This window comes from Notolepis coatsorum, assembly GCF_963971535.1.
Source record: "Notolepis coatsorum genome assembly, chromosome: 10".
NCBI classification, from domain to species: domain Eukaryota; kingdom Metazoa; phylum Chordata; class Actinopteri; order Aulopiformes; family Paralepididae; genus Notolepis; species Notolepis coatsorum.
Window position 1 is genome coordinate 80,550,467 of NC_140174.1, and position 19,430 is coordinate 80,569,896.

General features: G+C 43.0%; 1 protein-coding gene across 1 annotated transcript in view; it reads right to left on the reverse strand.

Moving 5' to 3' along the window:
* The window catches only part of aldh18a1 (aldehyde dehydrogenase 18 family, member A1), a 118,103-nt gene that overhangs the window by 61,892 nt on the left and 36,781 nt on the right, over positions 1 to 19,430 (reverse strand). The window contains exon 6 of the mRNA XM_084322809.1: positions 13,999 to 14,151. Coding sequence (XP_084178935.1) covers positions 13,999 to 14,151 — 153 coding nt within the window. The remainder of the gene's footprint in view (positions 1 to 13,998; positions 14,152 to 19,430) is intronic.

Below are 19,430 nucleotides of genomic sequence, written 5' to 3' on the forward strand. Positions count from 1 at the left end.
AGGCCTGAACATGAAGGAAGAGCTGCCAAACATGGCACAGAATGGTCGTGGAAGATCCACCCCGCAGACTCTCCCCACAGGAACGGTGCAGCAGAGGCAGCTGTCAGAATAGTGAAGCGGGCCTTAAGCAACCTTGGTGGAGAAGGTGTTTTCACATGGGGAGAATTCCAAACGTTTCTCTTCATGGCAGCCAACCTTGCTAATGAGAGACCCATCGATGCAAGAACTCAAAGCAGGGAAGACTGCATAGAGTACATCACTCCAAACTCTCTGCTTTTAGGACGTGCCCATCCTAAAGGTGACCCTGGAGACTTTCAGTTTGATGGCTACCCATACAAAAGACTTCAGAATATTCAGGCAGAAGTCAGCAAGTTCTGGAAGAAATGGAGCCAATTGGCCGGTCCTAATTTGTTCATAAGGAACAAATGGCACACCAAAGAGCGAAATGTTGCTGTTGGAGATGTGGTCTGGTTGGCTGACCAAAATGCCCTGAGAGGACAGTACAAGCTGCTAGAGTAGTCAGTGTCAACGCTGACCGCAAAGGCATCGTAAGAGATGTGCTGGTGAGGACCTTTCCCAGCTATCCTGTCCCCATCACGAAAGCAAATGACAAAGGAAAGCCCACAAAATCAAACAGTGAAAAAACCAAAATCCCGGCCACAATTCTGCATCGAGATGTCAGACGGCTGGTCATTCTACTTCCTACTGAAGAACAACAGAGGTGTGAAGGACTTGAGTGACCTCTGTGGTTAAGAACCCAGGAGCTCAAGTGGGAGGTGTTGAGTTAAAACTCATGAGTGGAGCATGTCAAGACACCTCAGACAACTACCAACTACATCCCCCAGAGTGCATCAGCTGCAAGATGGCTGCCGTTGGCTGATTGAACAGCTGTTAAAGGCTGGTGGTGGAGACACTCACAGAACAAACAAACAAACAAAGCAAGCTGAAGGTCGACCCAAGGAGCTCTACCCCCAAAGACGCCAATGGTCGGTTATGTTCTACTTATTCTACTGTTTATTTATACTTCTGCTTAAATGTGGTTAAAATCAGGCTAATTCAATTGTGTGTTTAGTAGCTCCAACTGTTTCAGTCTACACATTCACTTGCTTGAGAGTTGGTTTTCATTTATGTTTAAAAGTATCTCTTTACAAATTAAGACCAAGTTAGAAATGTTAAAATGATTTAAGAATTTGAAAGACTACTAAAAAGGTCGACAACTCATGTTTAAAGGTTTAAAATGCCTTGTTCAATCAGAGCTGATCTACAAGCTTAAAGTTTAGCTATATTTCTTCACTTATTCAATTTAAAATACCAAATGTTTACTTGACTTGAATCAAATGTTTACTAACTTGAATCATTTATTAAAGGTTACAATTCAGAAATGATTAATTGAAAATGACTTTAATAATTGGGTTAAAATGTCGACTTTATGAGTTAATTTAAGACTGTGTTAAAATGTCGACTTTATAAGGTAATTTAATACTTTACATTTTGGCATTCATTGTGTAAACACTATCGTTAAAAGACGTTTGATTATTTAAAATATATATTTAATGTTTAAAATCAACCATGTTTAAAAAGAACTTATTGGTTTGAAAAGATGGTTATTGTTGTTTATTGTTTATGTTTATTGCATTGTTAAAACCTTTTTCTTTGTTTTCGAAGGTTTTCAACCTATATGAAGAACCAACCAGTCAAGAATCAACTGCAACTGAAACTGTTGAAAAGTTGAAAATAAAAATTTACTTGGAGTTGGAACTTGGAGTTGTTTCCTTATGTCCTTTGGAGTGCAAAGCAAGAGTTGACTTTACATTACCTCCCCACAGAAGAACCCACGACTACACAGGCGCGCAACCCACATGCCACTAGGGAACGAACGGGAAGAAGAAAAAAAACTGTTAAACCTCTAATATCACAGGGTCAAGGTCAAAAACCCAACCCTGTGGCAAGGCCGTAGCAGCGGAGCGCGAAGGAGGACCCAGCCCCAGGAAGGGACTGGACCCCCCGGAAAAAGGGGGCCTGGTGAGGCCAACGACGCCGCAGCATCGAGACCCCACCAGGCGGTCACTAGTGACACCACCCCCCACATCGCCAGCGTATCGGACAGGGCCCATCCAAGAGCAGGCCCTTCCCCCCTACAGCACGCCGCCCTGAAGCACTCAAGAGGCTACACCCCCACAGCGAGACCAGGCAGCGCACCGGGGAGACAACCCCCAAAGAGGTTGATCCCTCAATCCAGGCAACAGGTCAAAAGGACTCGACCTGAGCCTGGAGCACTGCGGACTAGACAGGCGCCAAAGGGGCACACTCGCAGGCAGACGGGGTCAAGCCCGGCCTAACCCGAGAGTCGACTCCGCTACCAACACACCTGGAAACCAACCACCACCTAACAGGAGGCGGTTGTTCCTATAACCCCCCCAAGAAAAACTCCAAAACACAACTGCGGGTATACACCGGCTATACAGCAGTACAAGTGTTTCAGTTCTCAAGAAGGGGTTAACCCAGGCCAACAGGTCGACGAGAACGAGTACGGACCTGGGCCCGGCGGACCGGGACGTATACAGGGATGCCAGAGGGGTACAAAACCCACCTCGACAGCCCCCTCCCAGCCCCGCCAAGCAGGAGAAGAGAGGGGCGAAAAAAGAATGGAGAAGGTCCAGGCTCCTTCAGCACAGCGCAAGGTACAACACAAAACGGACCAAGCAATAGTGAAGGATAACATGCAGTGATATAACCACGAACACCTCCATAACATCAACCCCTGCAACGCCCGGGCCAACCCGGCATTTCCCCCCCGAAAAAGCACAAGTCCTTCAGGGTACCAGAACAGCAGATCTGCGCCCCGGCGGACAACGGGTTAACTGCGACCAGAACCAGTCCCGTGTCCTAATCACGCCACCATCCAAAACATCACAGAGGGCGCCACCAAGACGGTCAGAACATAAAGCACCGCGCCCGGTGGCCCACCCCAAAAGCGTGAGACCCCTCAGCCAATGCTTTGATCTATTCCGTTATCTCCCCCCAGAGATGAACGAGAATTCATAGAGACTAACCTAGTACACTGGCGCTCGGAAGAGACAAAACTCCATCCTAGTTGCCCCATAAAAACGCTGTTTCAATGATGAGCAACCAAGGCGCGGAAGCCCATGCGTGGTTCCACACAGAAGCACCCAGGGCCAGCACTATGTACACGTCGAGACCCAAAACATATCAATGGTAATTCTAACAAGAACCCAGATAACGTTCCCTCCAAGCCGCCTGGGAGAGCGGCAGGAAGCTGGCCAAGACACAGATATGGGTCCCATATGACACATCCGAGGGAAAACATCCCTGTCAACCCTGCCCTGTATAAAAGAGAGGAGACAGGGAACCCCCAGAGAGACTTCCCACGTGAGTAATAATTGAAAAGATATATGTAACATTGAGCTACGTGACCAAGCTCAAGACATATGCAACAAAGCGCAGAGCAGAACTCATTTTTAAGTTCTCACGCACCGCATAACTCATCTTGACAATAACAGAGGTCCACAACATGGAGCCTGAAAAGAACTCACGGAAGTCTCACAACCAATAGAAACACGCCCAGACCGTACTCTATGGTGGGGGGAATTCCGTGACCCACCTGCCCAAATATGGCGTGGGACCAGGGAACTCCCTCCAGCCCCCCCTACCCTGTGACGCGCTGACCCAGCAGCGTGACAGGAAGCCCGAAGGACAGGAGGTCCAACCCCCTGACCAACCAGAAAAAAGGGGAGGGAGGGTTTATCAGTTCACCCCTCACATGACCCCTCACCCCTGATACGATGCAATGACAAAGCAGAGCCATGACACCAGTCATAGCGTGCTACATGAAGCGCATGTATACCTGTTGTTGTGAAGGATCAGATTAAACCGAATATATATATTTATTTATGGATATATATTTAATAGTATTTGTATATCGTTTGATATCCCTTGTATATTCCTTGTACATATACACTGAATATCCCTTTAGTCTACTAACAGCCCATAATAGTTTCATTCTCTCATTGGACAAGAACTTGGCGCCAGCAGCCAAGCCCCTTGGTTCAAGTTCAATCGTGCCGACGAACATGTCGTTACTAGCCCGGTTCCGCGTAGGAATACGTCTGGCGAAATACGAATGGTACTATTTGTTCACAGCGCATATATATATGGCGCAAGTAAAGTAGAACTTTCTTTTTAGTCCCTTAGCCCTTAGTTCTTTACCCTCCAACCTAGTGGCAAGACGTTAAGCCTCACCCACGATACACGTGTGGTGCAGTATGGTCAACTTGGCCTCAGAATGGCATTGAGACATCGTGTGGATTAATAGTTGAATTGTCATAGTTTGGCACTATACCGTCGAGTGGGACGTATTTCTATTAAGTTAATAATAGTCTATTATGTATGGTGCATCGTTCGGTTAGAGTTAGACAGTGAGTAGTACCCCCATCGTTTCCTCGCGTTATCTAGAGTCTTAACCAGGCTGGGCAGACCACGTGTGGTGCTTTCATCCGAGGAGTTCTGGGCTAGGACGAGTGGACCTGCACATTGGATTACCTTACCCGGACGACGGCGAGCCCTACACGGCTTGGATTATCTACTTGCTTTGGGTGCTTTGATTTATGCCATGGATAACAGCCAACACTGGTGAGTGTTGGAACTACCCCCCGAGAGGAGTCCAGGTGAGACGGCGCTCTACCCCGAGTGAGGTCGCCTCACGTCTCTTCGTTGTGGACCGGCAGCTACCGTCTACAAGAGGGCCCAACTGTATTCATCTGTGGACCAAGGTTCTGTGGGCACCGTGTTCAGCACTCTGAATTCTCCCAAGAAATCGTTGGCCAGATGGGATATCGCCGGCGGCTCTCCTAACCCCCCCCCCCCTACTGACTTACAACCAGCAGGACCCCCCTTTAGTATATCCAGCTATAATCATTAAGTACCATCGCTATAGTTCCCTAAAGAACCAGGTTGTATACTTGCTTCCTGCGTAACCAGAGATTGGACATTCAATGTTGATTTGCCTACGAATACTCATTTGCCTTACAAGTGCATTCAAATCATAAATGTCATTAAGTGAACGTTGTATATACCCTTTGCTATATATTAAATATTCGACTTATACATTTGTGTGGACTTGGTTTCATGGTGGGAAAGTGTTCATCATATCTATATCATGTACTGTGTGGCCAGTAGTTAAAGTACATAAAGCGGTAGTGGTTTAATGATACCATACTTATCAATACAGTCAGGGAATTGTACCCCTCAGTTACACCTGTCAAGGTAACAGCTTCACATAGGCTCATGTGCGAACCTGCCACCTGAATTTTTACACCTTTACCCTAAAGGAAGAAAAAACACAGACCAAGAGAGGGGCCAAGGGCCCTGGTACAAGAGCTTACACATAACTTCTGTAGGCCAACACCTAACCCAGTTGTGGATCTTAAACGTGAAAACGACACACAACCCTCCATCACAACAAAAAAAGGGCAAAAGTACACTCTCACTACTGTAAGAGGAACGCCATTTTTCATGACGAGAGAAGACACAAGTCCTTGATTAAGTACTGGCCACAGGCCTTGCTAAGTCCACATGACAGCGACCAAACAATTTTCAAAAAAGAATTGCCTCTCTAAGCAAGAGCACAACCCCAGCAGAAGCTGAGGGGTTACACCGTATCCCCAAAAACATAGTGAAACAACACACATCTTGTAAACAAAATCATGTTTGAGGGGAATACCGGGGAAACCCACCCCTCACCACCTTACCCCTGATACGACGCCAATGTGTAGAGTAAGCTTTACATCATGCACGCCAGCACAGCCGAAGACCTTGTTTGAACAGGCACAGCCCTGCTCATGTGTGAAAAAACTTGCCACTTGTTATTGTCATCACTAGCTGAGAGAGGGACTCATCCCTCGATCACATGCCACTATGCACAGCATTGTAGGGTAACCCAGCCAGTTGTGGGCTCAGCCACGTTGTCTAACGTTACATGAACACACACAACTTCTCATCATACAACAAAAACCCAGTACATTTTTACTCGCGTAAAAAACAACGCTGTTTCTAGGTAGAGAGAAAAGCACAAGCTTTGGCCAACGCTACCCAAGCTATACAAGCGACCAAGACAATTCACACACAGCACATGTCATATCTCCAAATGTAGTGAAGTAACATATGTTTTGCCTGGAAAAAAACATCGTTAACAAAACATTCGGGAGGGGAAGGAAGGAAGAGTGGGGGTAATGTCCAATGGACATCTTACCTGCACCAAGGAACGCAGGGCGAAAGGCCACAACACAGGCTGGTCTCCACGTTGACGAAAGGCCTCTCGTTGGCGGGGCAAAAAGAAGCTATGGCGAGACGCCCCCCTCCTGCAGCCGGTCATGGTGCAGGCCCGACTACATCTTCTGTCAAAGATGATGTCGTAGTCAGAGTGCCAGGGCCTGCTATTCTCACTGCTAATGTCAAGACCAAGCATGGCTTTGTCAGTATTCCAATGTACAGCCCCACCCAACCCCACCCCACCTACCCAACCTCCTCCAATGTACAGTTTCTATGTCAAATGTATGTCAGTATTCCAATGTACAGTGTGTGTCCCCCCCCTACCCAACCCCCCCCCCCCCCCACCTCCAATGTACAGCCCCACCCCACCTACCCAACCTCCCCCAATGCACAGTTTCTATGTCAAATGTATATATACTCCTTTTCTGGATTTTTTTAGTATCACAAACAGTACTGTATTTGAAAATCTGGTATGTCATAAATGTATAGATGTAGCAGTACTGTCTATCTGTATGTCGTGTGTGTCATATGATGATTGAAAATGGGGGACCCTGATGGAAACAAGACGAAAGTCTTTCTCAGGTCTGCATCCTCTTAACAATGGACCTGTCTCAAACCCTGCCCTCTTTTCTTGATCATCCAATCACAGCTGTCGCTTACCTCAGACTTCCTCGTACAAACAAAGTTTGTACGAGGAAGTCCGAGGTAAGCGACAGCTGTGATTGGAGGATCAAGAAAAGGGGCAGGGTTTGAGATAGGTCTATTGTATGTATTGAGCTGTACTGTACTGTACCCATTCTGCAATCTGTTAATAAACTTTTCAATCAATCAATCAATCAATCAATGGTTGTAGCACAAGCTAACAGCTAACTCTAGGCTAACTGATAGCATCAAGCTAACGTTCCCAGCCGAGCGAAAACGGGCAGCTAACATCGTAGCTAAACAGCTAACTGGCTAACAGTTAGCTCAACCCGGCTAAGAAGCAAGCTAAGCGGCTACCACTGAAAAACTGTACAACGTGAGAAAAGCAATACAGGCCAACACTTCAGACAGCCGCTGTCTTTCCTTCTTCTCATCCGAAGAGAGAAGGGAAAAAGAAGGCAATACACGTCCCACTACAGAACGGTGTTTACCATAGCGGTGCCAGCAACAAGTCCCTCGCGGACTATAGCCGACTTGAGCATGGAGATATTTTGTGAAATTTTTTTTTTATAATTTCTTTGACATGACATAAAACTAGACACACAAGCATTAAGAGTAAATATCCACAATAAATCACAGATTATACATTCCAGTATTTGAATCAATATAAATGTAGTTTACGAGATATATACATAATACTTGCAATACAATACAATACATACATATGCTCTTGCTCGCTCTTCTTCCCCCCCCCTCATCCATTATTTCGTTTCTAACCAAGGATTACAATTCATATGCTAACCTTTATTCTCTCCACCACTTCTAACCAGATTGCAATGCTGGCTTCATTGACACCTAAAATTCTTGCTGTAGATATCTCTAGATAAATCACATCGAGATAAGTAAGAACCCATACCTTCAGGCACATTTTATCCGGTTGAATCCAGCGTGATGCTATCAGCTTTTTAGCAGCAGTAAGACCGGACAAAATTAGTCTCTTTAGCTGTATAGAGGCTGCTAACTGAGTAACATCATTCAACAACAATACAGAAGGCAGTACAGGTATGGTCAGAAATAAAAATTCTGATAATTGCGTGGTTACTTCTTCCCAGAATATCTTAACAGGGGGGCATTCCCAGTACATATGTATAAATGTACCGATATCACCCCTTAAACACAAGGAGCATAGAGAGTCTTGTTTAAGCCCCATTCGGTTCAATCTTATAGGAGTCAGGTAAGTCCTATGAATATAATTAAGATTAATCTGTTGATGATCCGGGTTGCGTGACTCTAGTCGAACGTTTGCCCAGACTTCTTGCCAATCAAAATCTACTTCCAAGTCTGGTATATCCCTCCTCCAGACTGAGTCTAGGGGGAGGATTCCATATGAAGACATAAGTAAGTGATAATAAAAGTCTGATACGAAGCCTCTCTATGTCTCCCTTTCATAGAAGAATTTGTGATATCTGTGGTGCTCAAGTGGTATCTTTAATGGGACTCCATGAGCCTTCAAAGTTGCTAATAACTGTATATAGAAATAATAAGTGGACAAAGACTTCACGGATAGCTTTTCCTCCAAAATGCGCAAGAATCAAAACACAAAACTGGATGAGCTGGAAACGCTTTACTCAACGTTATTTAATTCTCTGAAATACAACAACTCAACTCGACTAGAAAATCAAGTTAACGTACTAAAAATAGAGATCAATGACATATACAGACAACAATCGGAAATACAAATACGCAGCACAAGACAACAGCAGTACTCCCATGGTTCCAAACCCAGCCACCTATTAGCCATGCGATTAAGAATTAATGCAACATTTGCAGATATAACTACCATTAGAGCACAACAAGTACTTGTAACAGATCCGGTAAAAATAAACGATACATTCAAAGTATTCTACTCCGATTTATATAAATCAGAAATGACCTTCGATCAAAACAAAATGGACACATTTCTTAATCAAATTATTCTCCCTAAACTTTCAGAGGATGACGCTAAACAGTTAGAAATACCGATCACACTAGAGGAACTCAAGATGGCCATAACCGCAATGAAAAGTGGTAAGGCTCCAGGAAGAGACGGTTTCCCATCAGAAATGTACCTTTCTTGTTGGGACATAATTGGCCCCTTATTACTAAATATGATCTTATACTCAGTCAAGGAGGGGAACTTCCATAAAACCGACAATATTGCACTCATAACAGTCCTCCTTAAAAAAGACAAAGACCCCAACGAGTGCGGTAGTTATAGACCTGTAAGCCTCCTCGGAACAGATATCAAACTGTACTCTAAGGTATTAGCCATCAGATTACAAAAGCATATGACGTCTTTAGTTCACCCGGACCAAACTGGCTTCATAGGAGGCCGCCTGATCACTGAGAACATAAGACGTATACTGCACGTACTTGATGCCGACAAAGAGGACACCATACCTAAGGCGATGCTGTCCCTGGATGCTATGAAGGCCTTTGACAGGCTGGAATGGTCGTATCTGTGGGCAGTGCTAGAAAGGATGGGGTTAGGAAAAGGATTCATCGATATGATTAAAGTATTATACAAAGACCCATCGGCCATGATTATAACAGGCACAATCATCTCTGAAATATTTCCGGTATCACGCTCTGCCAGACAGGGTTGTCCTCTTAGTCCCGGTCTGTTCAATCTATCATTAGAGCCGTTAGCACAATATATAAGACAATCCCAATCCATAGAACCTATCGTAATCAAGGGCACACAACAAAAAATTTGTTTATATGCGGACGATGTAATATTGTTCATGAAAAACCCCAACACCACATTGCCTCATCTGCTCAAGTTGATTGAGGACTTTGGTGATTTATCGGGATTTAAGATAAATTGGCCGAAGTCGGCTTTCCTTCCACTTAACACCCCTGCAAAAAAAGATACAACCCTCCCAGGACAGATACCGATGGTAAAACATTTCAGATGCTTGGGAGTGGAAATATTCCCTACCATAAGACAAACGGTGAAGCACAACTACACAAAAATCCAAAACAAAATCAAAGACGACCTCGATAGATGGGCAAAACTTAAGAACACAGTACAAGCACGGATATCAATAGTTAAGATGGATGTACTACCTAAAATCAACTTCTTCTGTTCAATGCTACCGTTACCCCCTCCAGAGGGTTACTGGAAAAGATTACACTCCTCCACATACAAATTTATTTGGAATAACAAACCACCACGTATAAAAAGATCCACCGCACAGAGAAATAAAGCAGATGGTGGCATGGCATTTCCAGATTTTTTCCTATATTTTAAGGCGTACTCATTAAGTCCATTGACAACATGGTTTGACTCCCAAGCATTAGCATCTTGGAGGAAAATAGAAGAAAACATAGTAGCCCCACATAGACTGAAGGACATAGCATACACTAAACTACCAATCAAGCACTGTGAATGAAAATTTGGCCCCATAATTACTCATGCGATCCGGATATGGCGTGAATCACAAAAAAAAAATCCTAACCCACAAGAATGGCACAATCATACTCCCTTATTCAATAACAATGCTCTCTTAATTGGAAAACGACCTATAAGATTCCCTATATGGGAAGAGCAAGGCATACACTCATTAGGGGATATTTTTAACAAACAGGGTTTTTGTAGTGATAAAGAAATACGCAAAAAATTTAATCTTACCAAGTCCACATGGCTTTTTCACAAACAGTTAGAGCTATGTTTGAAGTCTCACGGTGTTCCATTAGACAGACCAATTGAACACCACAGATACCACAAATTCTTCTACTCAAGAGAGACATCGAGAGGTTTTGTTTCAGAATTTTATCATCAATTACTAACGTCCTCGTATGAAACCCTCCAACTTGACTCTGTCTGGAGGAGGGATATACCAGACCTGGAAAACGACTTTGATTGGCAAGGAGCCTGGGCAAATGTCCGACTTACATCAAGGAACCCGGATCATCAACAAATCAATCTTAACTATATTCACAGGACATACTTGACTCCTATAAGACTGTGCCGAATGGGGCTCAAACAAGATTCCAAATGCACCCAATGTACAAATGGGGACGAAGGGACATTTATGCACATGTATTGGGACTGCTCACCAGTTAAGGCATTCTGGAAAGATGTGACCCAACAAATATCAAAACTCGTATCTTGGAATATACCTGTACACCCCTCGGTATTGCTGTTGAATGATGTTTTTGAGTTTGCAGTGAATCCACAGCTAAAGAGATTGGTTTTATCGGGTATCACAGTAGCCAAAAAGCTGATCGCATCACGCTGGTTTCAACCGGAAAAAATGTGCCGTAAAGTTTGGTTTCTTACATATCTCGATGTAATTTACCATGAAATATCTACAGCAAGAATTCTGGGTCTCAATGAATCCAAAATGTCAATGTGGTTAGAAGTGGTGGAGAGAATAAAAGCTAGCTTATAATGGTAGTGTCTGGTTAGGTGCGAGGGATAGTGGAGGTACTTCTCAAGGTGGGGTCCGGGAGGGGGGGGTTCGAGCTGAGCATATGTATGTAGGTTTTTTTTTTTAGATAACAGGTATTATGGGTATATCTTATATAAAACAACTAACCAAAAGGTGATCCCATTGGATGTGCCCTGACAATTAATGCTTGTATATCTTATCGTGTGTTGTCATGTTTGTTTATATGTTTGTTTAAAAAAGAATAAAAAAATAAAATACAAAGAAATAATAAGTGGAGCTAGTGAGGTTAAATGTTATACATTTCATGATAGCTACAGAAACCCCGTTCGTTGAAGATATCTCCCAATGTATGTATGCCCTGCTTTTCCCATTTTGGATATCTGATAGGTCGTTGTGCAATAAGGAGTGCATTGTTATTGAATAGGGGAGAATGGCTATGCCATTTATGTTGGTTAGTAAATTTTTTCTGTGTGTCACGCCATATCCGAATCACATGTGTAATAAGAGGACCAAATTTCAAGTCGCATTGCTTAATTGATAATTTGGTGTATACTATATCCTGCAGTCTATGTGGTGCCACTATGTTTTCTTCTAATGTTCTCCAGGATACAGATGCTTGAGAATCAAACCAGGTGATCAGTGGTCTTAAAGAGAACGATTTAAAATAGTGGTAGAAGTCTGGAAATGCTAAACCTCCGTCGGCTTTGTTTCTCTGTGCGGTGGATATTTTTATTCATGGAGGTTTGTTGTTCCAAATAAATGTATATGCGGTGGAGTGTAATTTTTTCCAGTAACCAGCAGGGGGGGGTAACGGTAACATTGAACTAAAGAAGTTGATTCTAGGTAAAACATCCATCTTAACTATTGATACTCTGGCCTGTACTGAGTTTTTAAGTTTTGACCACCTGTCAAAGTCATTTGTGATCCTATCTTGGAGTCTTGTATAATTATATTTCACCGTTTGGCATATAGTAGGGAATATTTCAACTCCAAGACATCTAAAGTGCTCTACCATTGGTATACTTCCTGGAAGGATTGTAGTCTTCGCAGAGACATTAAGTGGGAGGAAGGCCGACTTTGGCCAGTTTATCCTAAATCCCGATAGATTGCCAAAATCACCATCAGCTTGAGAAGATAAGGCAGTGAGGTGGTAGGGTTTTGCATGAACAATAGCATGGAGATATTCTCATAATGAAACACCAAGCTCACCTCCCTCGCGCGGGGTGCTTTTCATTATTTTGAAAAAACAGGGCGAGCGCGGCGACAGTGGGTATCCGTTTGTCCAGAAACCCGGGGAATTGAACCGCAGATTCGGAATCACGGTCCCAGGAAAACAAAGCTCTCGATGAGGAGCTCATGTTAACGTGGGCATCAAACCAGAACCCCAGCCTGGTGCCGGACCTTCGTAAGCTGTGTAGTTGTTCCCCCCACAACCAACACACCTGGCGCCCGCGTTGCAAAAACATCACCCGCCCCAGAGAGGCCGCCAGCCCTCACACGGCAGAGCGCCTCCCAAGCAATGTGTCCAACTGCAGAGCCGGAGGTAATGCCGGCGGGGATTGCTCAGCGACGCGAGCCCCTAATACGAAGCTCCGGTGGAGGTCAGAATGATCATCATCTTCTATCTAGACACTCCGGTGGCGAAGACATTATCGCTGTATTTCCTCGAAAAATAGTGAGAGAGAAAACAAAGATATAATGTCAACACAGCTCCTTCTCTTCAACGTAGCTCCTTTCCAATTATTTTGGCACTAAACTCAAGTGGTGTATACAGACACTTGCCGGTGGTGAAAATAAGGAAGGAGCTGTTAGTATGGGGGTGTGGCCAGGCGGATGGGTGTGTACGTGTACATGTGGAGAAATGTATTCAGTAGTTAGACTGATATAGGATGTGTTCCACTAGGCAGCGCAGAGCGTAAGCTATGACGTCATATAACTGGAATTTCTTCCACAATTCAAACACTGATAATCTGAGATTGAGTGCTCTCTCCAAACTCTTGAGAATGAATCGTCACACCCAGTTAGTTTGTAGTTTCTGTTTACATTTTGAAATAATCCAAATTATGGCTATGAGATATGAAAGAAATTCACATCACAACAATTGTCTGGATTTCTTTTTCCGATATCGATATATTTATATCTAAAATCACGAGGGGGGGAAAAAATCCAACTGCTGTTTATCGCATTGAATCGCATGATAATGTAAAGTGTGACATCAAACCAGAACTCTTGTTATTTTCAAACAACATCCAGTTATTTTCAAATAAAACCCCCTTGAATTTTTTAAGCATTCGTTTTGAGAGACATTAATGTGAGTTAGAAATGTGGTTGTTCATGCTGTTAGATGACAGGATCGTGCACAGCCATAATGAGGATATCATGATTTCACCACGATATGATCCCAATACCATACGATAAACGATAATATTGAATGATCACCCGACCCTAATCCGGCTGAAACTGAACTGACATGGTGTGTGTGCGTGCGTGCGTGCGTGCATGTGTGGCTATATGGAGAGAGTACAATACACATCTCAGTCTACCTCACCCTCTCTCTACCTACCACCTCCTCCACCAGCACCACCCCCACCACCACGCTGTCACCACCCACGCTGCCTATACCCACATTTACCCCCTGCAGGTCACTGTTGGGTTCAGGCGGTGGCACCACAGCGTCGTTGGTGTTGATGATGGGCACGATGTTCATGCGGAGCAGCTCCTGTAACGTGCTGTTGAGGTTTCCACGCTTCTGGTCGTCATGGAAATCCAGGTTGGTGACCAGGACCTGAGAGAGGGGGGGGGGGGGGGGGAGGGGGGAGCAAAGAACAGAGAGGAAAGGAAAGGTATAATTTATGTCAGTGTTTTTTGTCACACACAACGATTTTCGATCACACATTGGGTCTCATTCCCGAACGGATTAACGACAAATAATTTCCTCTCATACAGGTTTCTGCCAATTTAAGACATATTAGCGCTAGTAGCGCAATTCCCCAAATTTTCCTGAGATCGGATTTGGCCGTGGCTGAGAGCAGAATTTAAGAGTGCTGAGGAGCACACTTATGATTTCCCGCATTTCACTGTATACTTGTATGCCGTGACAAATAAAACTCTTGACTTGATTGATTGACTGATTGAAAATTGTATTAACTTGACAGACTGTTCTCCGTTCGTAATGGCTTTATTTGGGAGGAATCATGGTGATTCCTTCATGTCAACGCTACGGGCCTCCTTGGAATTAATTACTTAATCATAATTAAAATAAATATGACAATATTTGTACGATAAGATATTACGCATTTGATGTTGGAAAGATAAATAATATGGATTCATCTGATCACAGGGCAGCTGGATTAACCATATCTGAACCAGCTATTTTGGACAAATGTATAATTACTTTAATTACTCAGATATTCAAACACAATTATGCAATTATTGTGGAATTATTGAAAATAATAATTATTTAATGCCTTCTGTGGAATTTGTATTTCTTATTTGTTACATATCTGTTTTATTGATTAATTATACATTTTAAAGAATGCAGGTTATAGCCAACATGATTGGTACAATGGGACAGACATTTGTGTGTGCGTGTGTGTGTGTGTGTGTGTGTGTGTGTGTGTGTGTGTGTCTGTGTGTGTGTGTGTGTGTGTGTGTGTGCTGCGGCAGGTAGGGATGGGTATCGTTAGGATTTTATCGATACTACTACTCTTATCGATACTGCTTAACGGTTCGGTACTTTATCGATACTCTTATCGGTTCTTTTTGATAATTTTTTTATGATTTTTATATTTGCAGTTGAGAGCATTGGTCATCTCCCTACAGTAAAGATTAGAAATTATTGAATTATTGTACATTTGTGTGGAGTGGTGGGAATAGCTGCTTCTATAATAACTTATAACAACAACAGACAAGTTAGACAAAAAAAACGATATACACTGAATGATTAGTTGTTACCTAAAGTCCTTGGACTCCACTGTAGAGAACGGGTGCAGGCCTTTGACAACAAACTTTGTCACAGCCCTGTGACACTCGTTCACCCTATCCTCTGTCATCTTTCCTCTAGCTGCTAGGGAGAAAGGACTTTGGGTGGTGGAGGTAGAGGGAGGATGTGTGGTGGGCTCACTGGCCTGGGACACATTGGTGGCTGACCTCAGCTTGACGATCTATAAAAGGTTTTTAGATTGTAGTATTTGTAGCTAAACAATTATTTTGTTTATTAGCCTATTTGTAATAATTCGTTATTAGCCTAGGAAACTCTGTATCTTGGCTTACCGGCTGCAGTGGACGTGGATGCAGATGGACCACTGCGCGCAAGGCAGTCGAATACGGCGCATTTCTGCACACTAATATAGTGTTTTGCAAACAAATGTTTTGATAGATTGCTCGTATTGCCACCCTTACTGGCAAATGTTTTGTTGCACTTGTGGCAACGTGCGTTGTCGGCATTGACCCTTGTAAAGTATATCCATACTTTAGAACGCTTCGCTCTATCCGCCATCACGACTCAGTGCATGCAGACTCAGAGCTGTCTGTGTGCAGCGCGCGTCAGCACGGAGACAGCGCTTTCATTAAGGAGTACCCGTATGTAGAAGAACGAAGTACCCGTATGTAGAGCGACTCGCGAGGAGTGTGTGTAATAATGACTCGCTGCGGCTCGCTTCTCGTGCAGAGACAGAGAGAGGAGAGATCGTTCGCAACTTTTAAATAATAATAATAATAATTTCTCTAGAGTATCGATAGCAGTACCGAGGACGTCGGAGCTTATAAATACTCCGGTATTTTCTAATATAGTACCGGTTCCCGTTTAAAACCGGGGTCCGGGGGGCATCCCTAGCGGCAGGTGTACCACGAGCTGTACTATATATGATGACAATACATTAATCTAATCTAATATTGATGGGTCGCAAAAGCGCGTCTGCGTCCATTTTCACACGGCTGCATCATTAGTTGCCTTATAAGGAGCTCTGGAGGCGTTGTTTTGTATGCAAATGCCCTGAACAGGGACGCGCATTCGCGTTTCAGACTGGTGAGACACTTAAGGCCATGGTTAGACTAGTGTTTTTGTGGTAATTTTTTAAATACGTTTGATGTCCCTATTAGATAGAAATGCCGTTTTGGCAGGAAACGTTTTGGCCCTACTGAAAACGCTAAATTGTGTTTCCGTTTTGGAATAACGCCAAAAACTCGCCAACAACGTGTCGTGTAATCTGTGCGGAGCCGTTGTTGCTCAACGCCCATGCGCAGTAGATACCATCTGCGTGCCCTTCCGGTGACAACAGAGCTGTCCCAAATAGCTGCAGCTACCATGTGTTGTCAAGTTATTGTTATAAGGACCCCAGTCCAAGCTACAACAGCCTGCATTCCCTTAACAATTGTTTGTATTGAGCCGTATTGTATTGTACCCATTATGCAATATGTTTACATCCATTCATTCTGCTAGCATTACCGATTGCATGAGCAGCTGGTTAACGTGAGCTAGCGTTAGCTATCAGACCCTGTTAGCTCAAGCTCCTCTTTCAATCTTAACAAGCATTAAACAAAATGGCCCAGTCATCTATTCACTTTTGTTTAATACACGAGGCGTTGTCTCTAATGTTTATCTAGCTACTGATAACTCCCGATATCATCAGTTTGGTGATGGCTGGTTAACGTGAGCTAAATGTTAGCTTCTAGCCACAATGCTATACTGTTATAATGGCATATTCCTATCGCGTTAGCATGTAAGCTAACAAAATGCCGCGCCGATGAGATTAAACTCCGCTCTTGGTGGTCAATTGTGTTGATGATAGTTTTGTTTCATCAACAAATGAGAGGCAGAACACACAGTGAATGTATCCGTTTTGTTTATTGCACTTTTATTACACTTTGCTGAAAAATAAGTGCTGCATTGGCTAAATAGCAGAGGCATTTAAAGATGGCGGCGTGTTGACATTTCATTGCAGGAAGTGTATTGGCACATTCAAGTTCTGATTGGTTGAAAATTGCCTTCATGTTCGCCACCTACTGCTTTGGCAGTGTACTACATCACTGTGCTCAGGTGACAAAACGAAAGTGTGACTCGCCTACATACATTGCCTACCTACGTTGCGACCTGGAAAAGCGAAACTCATCTGAAAACGAAACGAAAGTCTAACCGCAGCCTTACATCTTCCCCACACATTGGGGACTCAAGAGTGAACTTGTCATTGATTCTGTCTCAGTCGGTTCCAAGATAAGTCTTCCAAGAGAACTCTTTGGAAAATATTCGGGAATGAGACCCATTGTTTTCATTTAGTTATTAAAAACAATCTTAACTATTAAAAACTATCTTAACCCCTTACACATTTTACAAACAACAAACAATGTAACCAAACCTCAATGTAACCTAGCCACAAAATACAGTAAATAGAATACAAATCTCATGTACCTGTTGTCTAGTGTTAGTCTATGTATCAAGAGCTCAGTAATATTTAACTGTTGTCTGGTGTTAATCCTTGTATCAAGAGCTCAGTCATATTTAACTGTTGTCTGGTGTTAATCCTTATATCAAGAGCTCAGTCATATTTACCTGTTGTCTAGTGTTAATCCTTGTATCAAGAGCTCAGTCATATTTACCTGTTGTCTGGTGTTAGTGTGTAGTGTAGTGTCAATCAGTGAGAGAATGAAACAATATCTCCATTCCTCTTCTCTTACTCTTGGTGGTGGTGCTACCCATTTGTTTACTCTGGGTCATTTGTCCTTTAACATAATAAATCTATAATATATAATAGTAATATACTTATACATAATAATATACATAATGGTCTAAAGAAAATTATTTACATCAATAAAAGCCATCTAAACAAAATTATAATAAATACCAGCCAGAGATATTTTTTACAGGATAAAATGATAAACAGCTATTTAGTATATCTCTTTTTTTTTTTATCCACTTTTTCTCCCATTTTCTATATTTTCTCCCATCCCAATTTCGTATCATCCAATTCAACCCTCCCCTGTCACGAACGCTGTTTCTTGCCTCCCACAAGCCGGCTGCAATGTGGACTAATCTCTATATGTTATTATGTGTTATCTCTCCACTATAGTTACATACTGTATGTAAATCAATATCTTCCGTTAAAAATAAAATAGGCTCAGGAATCAGGATTGTTAAAGCTAATAATAATTATAATTATAATAATAATAAAACTAGCATAATCCACACACACACACACAAAGAGAGAGGGCAAATAGCTTATAGCAAACATAATGATTTTTTAATATTTCTGCTAATGAAGTGGAATATTTATTATCATCAACTATAGTGTAATGTTTGGCTACTTCATCAGAGAGAGAGAGAGGGAGAGAGAGAGAGAGAGAGAGAGAGAGCTATCGGACTCAGCCCCTCCCATTCCTCACTGTTGCAGCTGGAGTGGACATCAAGAAGTAAAGTTATTTGTTTCCTATCAATATGCAGGCAGTCCACAAACATTCAATTCCCAACCCTTTGATGTTACAACCAGCTTTCGATATTTAGGAATTACAAAAAACAAAAACACTTAACACATTGGCTGCCAGACCCGAGATTTCTCGGGTTAACTGGCCAGCGGTTGAGTGCCAGACCCGAGATTTCTCGGGTTTTGGTCGTTATTTCTTTTATTCGATTTTTTTCCCATTACAGGTTCGCGGACCTCGGTGTTACCATAGGAAATCATTCTGAGATCCCAAAAGTGCAATACCGGCCGTATCCTGCTAGGTGGCAGTATCGCCCACCCTTTAAACCTTATTTCACACTGTGTGTTACATCGTATATGGTTTAGATTCAAGCCAAGTGAATCGCTTCATCCGACCACTTTGAAACGCGTTCAGCACACTTGAGGCATATCTTGTGCCACTTCGTGTCAGGGACCCAATCGACATCAATACTGGAAATCGTGATCAAACAATTGGAATATTCTTTTTGGAATACCTCCTAGTAAAGGTAAAGACTATATGACATAAATTCCACCTTGATCCTACACTGATTTCATATCGATCCGGCCGATCAACGTATGTAGTATTCAAAACGAATGCCGTTACTGGCGATCAAAGCATCAAAAAACGCCC